The sequence below is a fragment of the Genypterus blacodes genome, unplaced genomic scaffold (genome assembly GCF_046128005.1).
Source record: "Genypterus blacodes isolate CSIRO-AG114 ecotype Tasmania unplaced genomic scaffold, CSIRO-AGI_Gbla_v1 ptg000094l_1, whole genome shotgun sequence".
Classification (NCBI taxonomy): domain Eukaryota; kingdom Metazoa; phylum Chordata; class Actinopteri; order Ophidiiformes; family Ophidiidae; genus Genypterus; species Genypterus blacodes.
In genome coordinates, this window is record NW_027466898.1 from 892,939 (window position 1) to 900,788 (window position 7,850).

A 7,850-nucleotide genomic window follows, 5' to 3' on the forward strand; every position below is an offset into this window, starting at 1 on the left:
CTATTTGCCGTTGCAGATTTCCTTTTCTTTTCACCAGAGAGCCAATGAATTGAGAGCTAAAGCAACAGTATAACTGTTTCATAAATCATCTTAAACACAAGCTTAGCCGGCTGTGTCTTAAAGTCCTCATTGCCCTTGTATGACAGATTAATTCTCGACCGATCTGCGTGGAGCTGTGTTTACACTTGCGGGCTGCTCTAATGCATGTGAAGTACATGCACTCACGGATGTATACATGCAGTGAAGTACTCATAACCATGTGAAGTTCTTGCATCAACATGAATTTGGTATTGGAGTCTGTGAGGTCTGCATTCCTGCTGCCCTGCCACAGTGTTCAAGGTGGCGTCAGCATTTCAATACAACGTTGTAGTAATATTTCTAGCTGAGGGAGCACCTAAATTGATCATTGCGGCTATTAGCAGCTTTACTGACATGACCGTTTTATATAACGTTTGACACACCTGGGTCTTTCTGCCTTTAATTGCTTCGGTTATCTGTACTCACTCAAAGTGTTCCAGGTTACCAGAAGCCTGAAAGCGAACAAACACAAAGGATGAACTCTTCCTGAATCCCGCTCTCCTTTTTAGCAGCTTCAATGTGGCCTGTAGAGATTGTGGCTTAAAGGAAATGCACAACATACACTTCCCAATTTAGAAGGCACACCTATGAAAGAAGCAGGGATTTGCTATTCTAGGTTATCAGTTAGCAGCAGAAAGCGTCGACTCTCCGCGTGCATACTGTGCATGCAGCGTGAGCATTCAAACTAATGCTTATTACTCACCCATTCAGTCCACTTAATTGTTATAATGTTTTCATCTGGACGCCTGTGCTGAACTCACGTATCCAGCCTGGTGTGTTGCAGTGTTTGTGGCGGCAGCGTGTAGTTGAAGCTATTGATTTGCTAAAAGCAGCCTCAGTGAGCAGGAAGCGATTGGTTTGGTGGAGTCGTCAAAGCACTTCAGTGTCTGTGGCTCCACGAGTTCAGCCTGAAGCATCACCGCCAATTCCACAGGATTAAGGTTTGATGGATTCCCTACAAAAGTGGAGTATTAACTATAGAGGTAGCACTGTAAAGGTCACCATTTCCCTTTTCTCTGAAATGATTAGGAAGAAACAGCACATGGCAGCTTATGGTTTATAAATTATTACCTGTGCATTTCAGCACTAACTTAGCCACTAACTAAAGTTTCAACACTTTCCTGGAACACAATGTCAACAAAGACCAAGCTTTACGGGTGATATATTGTATTGTTCAGGTGTATCTAGTAGTCACTCCAGTAACTGTACATCAATCAAGCGCTCTAACAACTCCAAATAATAGAAAACACCTGCATGGGCGTTCCATATGTAATTTCCTTGCTGTTTTTGAAATGTAAAATTGACATTTTTTTTTTTAACGCTTTCTTTCATGAGTGCTTTAACAGAGCAATCTTGTTAAAATCTCCCCTGTGTTTGCTTGCGTGTGTGTTGCAGACACACCAGTGTGCTACCAAGTGGAAGGCAGCCGACAGGCCCTGAGGGTCACTCTGTACCTGGACAGCTGTCACTTCAGTGAGCTTCCCAGTCGGCTGCAGAACGGAGGCAGCCTCAAGCTTCACACTGTGCTGTTCACCAGGGGTAAGCAAGCAACTGGGCACACTGGGTCAAAGCTGGAGAAACTGGAGAGTGAACTACAGATTCTGAACCGAGTACCACCACTGAGCAATCACAACAAAAAACACTTGAAGACAGTGAACACGTTGTACATTTATGCAACATTTCTTCTCTAAAACATGGAGAGGTTACATACCTGCCCCTGACAACACATCCACACTTCCTGATCGTTATAAGTGCTTCAATTGAGTTACACTGAAATCTTTTATGATCCATTTAAACGTCTCCACCTTTACATTCTCCTCTCATCCAGTTTTCCATCAGTCGAGTCTCTGCCCGCCTAATATGAATGGATAACATTATGCATCATTCCTGTCTACCAGCTACCCATTAATTTTCCACAGACAAATGCCAGTTGGAACACTAATGCAATGAGGGAGATCATAGTGTTTCATATAGAACAAGGTGGGATCACATCTTGAGAGGGATCCAGTAGTGCAGAAATGTGGATGAACAGTGCCATCTACAGGAAAGCTGCTAGGGCTGCAGGCTGCAGAGCAATCCAGGGCACAGCATGAAAATGCAGATGCTAAAGTTATGTGTGTCTGTGTGAGCATTTAGATCAGATGTCCTCACATGAATATGAGTAGTCATGCAGTGGATGGGCTCAGATGTTATGTCAGTTCTGCAAACATCTAGTGTGTGTTGAGTAAAATGTCCCCTGCCTTCCTGTCCAGCACTGGAGCGTCCGGAGGGAGTGTCTCAGCAGGATTGCGTAGTCATGGAGGAGCTCCAGCAGCGCACGAATGCTGTCTCACTGGAGAAGGTCAAGGCCTACTACCGCAGACTCAGGTACACACTGCTACACTGCATCGCAGCCCTCCAGTGGTTTACCCACTCACACTCCAGATATGTTTCTTCTTAAAGGGATAGTTCACTCTGTGCTGTCGCATCAGCAGGCAGAGCTACACTCTGATTGTTTCCTTTTACTTTCAGGTTAGGCAGTGAGCTCTCTCTGTGTGATTTATGCAGACACATCCTGAACAAACCTTCTCATTGTTTAATAGAGTAGAACTCATAGAATGTATTGGGTGAATGAGTTTGCCATTTACTCCTGCAAACCTCTGTAAATCTGTAGTAGCTGTTGAAATGTTTATGAATACCTGAAATATCTTTCCAGCTGAGCATAAATATCTACAGTAAATGCTACCATTTCATTTCATTTGTGCTAAACGATCATTTAAAGATTTGATAGGTGGTCAAGAAAGAGTTGACCCAAGGTTGGATTTATAGCCAGGTTAGATCCAGAAGTGGCTACAGGAATTTCAACATTTGAAGTCGGGCATTCGCTGACATTTATTTTAGTATTCCTCAAGAACAAAGACATTCATCATGATTGAAAACACAGGCACGCGTATCGTATAGTCTATCAACAGGTGTACGGTTCAAGGTTAGATCCAGAAAGGGTTTGGGATCTGACAGGTTAAGGTAAATGGATTTATTTTGGTATGAGACGGATGCAATTTCAGATATACGTATGCATTCTAAGTTCCAGGAAATAATTCATGCAAAGTCAATAAACCATGCAAGAATGGTGGCCACAACCTTATGCATAACAGATTGACTTTCTATGTGGTGAAGCGCTCTACAAGGTGGCTCATCTTCCTCATACATTGAGTTAGAGACTATAATCTGTAGAGGATCACTGAAATTGATGTTTTCCTCCTTATAGGGCTTTCTATTTGGAGAAATCCAATCTCCCCACAGACTCAAACAGCACAGCAATGAAGATTGACCAGGTAAATATACACGTATTGTGACAAATAATCATGTGTTTGTGCCACTTTTGGCCAGTGTATGTGCTTTCTTCTGTACTTGCAACGTAAGTCCATTTGTGTATAATGTTGTGACTGAATATAAATGCAAGCACAGATACTGGGCCTTGAAGTTAGAGACCTCCAACCAAGCATTTCCAAAGTAAGATGAACTGGTGTCCCGTTCCTTCACTGGAAAACCCTCTTAGAGATTCCCGTATTAACCTCAACTAACCTCTACACTCCATGTAAATCAATTCACCTCAACATTTAAAAACGCCTCCATTTGAATGTCAGCGATGTAGAGAGACTTAGAGTAAAAAGAAAGTTCTAGTGCCCCAAACTCTCTGTAGCTGAAATAGAATCCAGCGAATATAGATGAGTAGCACAAACAGATGTAGTCTGAAGATGGAGAGACTTGTTGTTGTTCTCAGGTTTCCATTGTTCTTCAAAAACAAATGCAAAAGGTTAGAACAGCTCATGTTTTCTTTGATGGGTTCCTTCCATTTTCCACCATCTTAACAAGCCATTTAGTCTATTCAGTCTAGTATAGAGTGTTAAATGTCTTGGAATCTGCTGGTGTATGGTCTTATTGAATTATATCTGTAACACGGAAAGTGTAGAAGTGAAATTCTATATGAAACAAATGACTCGGTAGTCTAAATGTCTTGGTAAGATGGTCAGTTTGTGCTGATTCCTTTTCTCCATTTAACCTTTGACACCTTCCACCCCCCGTAGCTGCTGCGACCCCTCAACACCCTGGACGACCTTTGCCGACTCATGCAGTCGTACGTCAACGTGCGCCCCAGCCCTCAGGGCCACCCGTCAGGTGTGAGTGTGCTGTGTGTGTCCTCGGAGCTGTGTAACCGCCTGGGAGCCTGTCACATCACCATGTGTGGCACCGGCATGCAGAGGTCAGTGTGGCAACCGAGAGCAATCAGCACCTAGATTAACGGCCAGTCAGCTGACATAGAGATCGAAATAGAGACTGGAATGCATGAGTGAATCTCAGACACACAGCCTGACTCCACTGCCTCCATCACGGCACATATTTGTGTCACCTGTGTCTGATGGTTTGCGTAGAAAAGATCACAAAATATGATCTGACCTTGTGTGCTGACCTTTGACCTCTTTGCTTTCTGCAGATGTATGCTAAGCGTGACCCTGGAGCAGGCTATGATCCTAGCCAGGAACCATGGCCTCATGCCACGCTGCATCATGCAGACCATGGACATAATGCGCAAACAGGTAAACCTCAGTAGCACTGAAATACAGTATAAGGACTCATACAGGAAATATGTAGTACAGTATATTGGGTATTGGGAATTACTCCTACACATTGCTTCCTTCTTGCCTGCTTTGTCATTCAGACAGCGGCAACAAGAGACCAGAAACAGCTGTATTTCATCCATAGAGGTTATAGAAACCCTTTACATGTTTGTTTTCTCTTCTACCAGGGTGCAAGAGTTGAGCTCACAGCAAAGAATCTGAAGGTCATGGACCAGATGCCTCCTTCAGCCCCTAGGTACAGAATACATCCACTTCAAAGCACCTTTATTATGCCCTCTGTACATTACATTGGACTGTTTATGGATGTAAACAAACTGGAATTATCTTCTCCCGACAGGCTCTTCAAGCTGTGTTTGCCACCGTCAGACGGAGAACTCTGAGAGAATCATCGCTGCAGTCTTATTCCTCATCCCGTTATGGAAGAGGAAGACGTGACATCGATAAAGAGTGCAAATCTCACTGCTTTCCTTCAATGAGACACTGCCGCTGGAAGGACCTTGTTCCTCCTCTTTGTCCCTATTACACAGGGATCATTCCGGAATGGATGCACTTGAATCTTCTGTGCAACAAATAGCCTAACTCTGCTAGCATGACAAGAGGAGATTGTACAGCCGACTAATGTCAAACACATTGGAGCGCCTAGTGAGACTTATGCAGCCTGAACATCTCAGGACTTATCATGTACTCTGGTTTGGCTGTCTGTCTAGATAAAGCTGACACGAATGGCTTAACAACTGCTTCAACATATTCAGAGTTAAGGAACTGGATACTCACAACACGAGCGAAAGGGAGACAGCAGTTTGAGGCCACAGCTTCATAAAGACGAGGAGGACAGTGTCTGTGCTTATAGCCGAGCTTTTCTTAACTGGATTAACCAAACTACCTGTAGCTGACTCTTGTCTTACACGCAAAAAAAAAAACATTTTGCCTCGGACTGCAAATGCCAGAGAGCTGTGTCTGCCTCTGATCGGGGCCCGGGGGTGCCCCAGGGCTCAATGTGCGGAAGTCTTGATTTTACTTGAATACCCTGGTATTCATGTAAGGTAGCTGGATAACTAGATGGAGAAAGTACAAAAAAAAACAAAAATAGAAAGAGTGATGAAAGTAGAGAGGTATGGGGTCAGATGAGAGGACGGATGGTAGGGGGCTGCTCTCTCTTCAGCCCATTGCATGTGGTTACTGTGCAATTACTGTAGGTTTAGTGTAAGTACTGTATTACTGCACTATATGAAGGATTGTTATTTATTGTGTCCAGAAGGAGCATTTTTAACCCTCAATTTTCAATATCAGGTATTAAAGAATTAAAAGCATTCCAGCCTACGTATTGAACAGTATTTAAAGGACCAATGGCATGCCATTTTTAGACTTGACTGCTTGTGTAATTCTTTTATTTATGCATATGGCGTTTGATTTTGTCAGCAAGTGTTACAGTAATCTTCAGGGAGAGAAGGAGGGAAGTTGAACAGAAGCTAGCTAATCACAATCAGGACTAAGGAAGCCACTCAGAGCTCGTTAAGTTCGCCCAGTACACCCGAGTCAACAGGTCGGGATACTGAATCATTCATAAATGATTAATATATTAGTTCAAGTGTATTAGTTGAAGGACTTCCTTCTATCGTAAATTGTTTTGGTTTTAAATCGGCTTTTACATTGAAACGGTAGTATTTGCTGTAAGTAATGAAACAAGCACAATGATTGGTCCGTTCCATTTACAGAGTTAGCAGAATGTACTGTAAGCAGTTTGTGGATGATGTAAACAAAGGGATCATTTCAGGACTGAGACACAGTAACAATACTGTTACTGCAGATTGATTTTAATTTCTTGTACATACTATAAAGTGTAACATTGTCCGCCAGAGGAAAAGATAGGATATGTTTTATGTTTTACAGCAGCAGAGTAATGCTATAAATTAAATTGGATTATTTTTATGAAGATAATATAGTATATAAAACATTTAAATCTTTTTTTTTTTGTATTGTTGACTGTACATTTGAAGAGAATCTGTTTCTCTTTTTCTGAGCGTAACCTCACTGACTGACATTTTGCTGGTTTTTGACTGTCAAATGGTTGAACTTGCATTTGTCCGTTGACATGCTGCATTCATTAGACGGACCCCTCAGCCCTTTTTTTATTCATTTAAAAGCTCTCGTCCCGTCCCAAATGAGCATGTTCACATTGTCTCTGCAAACCCTACCAGTACTCGCATGGCCGCTGTGAGATGACATCATACATCTCTCAGCCTGCATGTAACAGTCAGTGGATATAAGCATCATTGCTGTATAGACATTCAGAGCAGTGTGTGTGTGTGTGTGTGTATAAACCTGCTCTCTACATTCATTTAGCTAATGACTGCAGCATGTTGGTATAGCTGGACAAACAAATATGTCACTGATTACTCATTTATTGACATTATTCTAATGTTTAATTAATGTATATACTTTATTTGCAATTTTATGTTGCCTGAAAATAACTGTACAAAGGATCTTCGATGAGTCTTTCTAAAAAATATCATTGTAAATCAAATCTTAACAAGCTAGTAAATAAAATGTTCACTGTATGACTACGCTTGTGTGATCCAGTATGGGATATCTATCTATCTATCTATCTATCTATCTATCTATCTATCTATCTATCTATCTATCTATCTATCTATCTATCTATCTATCTATCTATCTATCTATCTATCTATCTACATTAATCAACATTATTAGCAGCAGTTGATCCCTTTACTTTGCAGCTAACAGATCTACATTGTTTAACAGCTCCATGTTTGGTCACAGCTGTTCAGAGGTGTTATTTCCCCTAAAGATTAAAGAAGTATATATATATATATATATATATATATATATATATATATATATATATATATGCACCACCAGCCAGATTGTGAAAGCAACAGTATCCAGGTCAAACACTACATCAGGCTGGTAGTCTTTGACAGAGAAACCTCCATGGTGTCATTGATGTCATTTCCCCCACATGTTGTACAGCTTCACACATTTAGACGGATTACTATGCAGATAATTACTCGCCAACATCATTAAATGTGATTTAACAGGCAAAAGCCTCCCTTTAGTGACTCAGAGAAATAATTTGGCAACTCCTGTATGTGTTCTTGAGCATTGCTGAAGCAGGAGCACGATCTGACATAG

At 41.6% G+C, this 7,850-nt stretch overlaps 1 protein-coding gene across 1 annotated transcript in view; it reads left to right on the forward strand.

Annotated features, from left to right (window-relative positions):
- Positions 1-7,246, forward strand: part of prex1 (phosphatidylinositol-3,4,5-trisphosphate-dependent Rac exchange factor 1) — a 77,175-nt gene extending 69,929 nt beyond the window's left edge. The window contains exons 34-40 of the mRNA XM_076159273.1: positions 1,474-1,617; positions 2,331-2,445; positions 3,326-3,392; positions 4,146-4,321; positions 4,553-4,655; positions 4,865-4,932; positions 5,035-7,246. Coding sequence (XP_076015388.1) covers positions 1,474-1,617; positions 2,331-2,445; positions 3,326-3,392; positions 4,146-4,321; positions 4,553-4,655; positions 4,865-4,932; positions 5,035-5,077 — 716 coding nt within the window. The 3' untranslated portion in view covers positions 5,078-7,246. The remainder of the gene's footprint in view (positions 1-1,473; positions 1,618-2,330; positions 2,446-3,325; positions 3,393-4,145; positions 4,322-4,552; positions 4,656-4,864; positions 4,933-5,034) is intronic.
- The last annotated feature ends 604 nt before the right edge of the window (positions 7,247-7,850 follow it).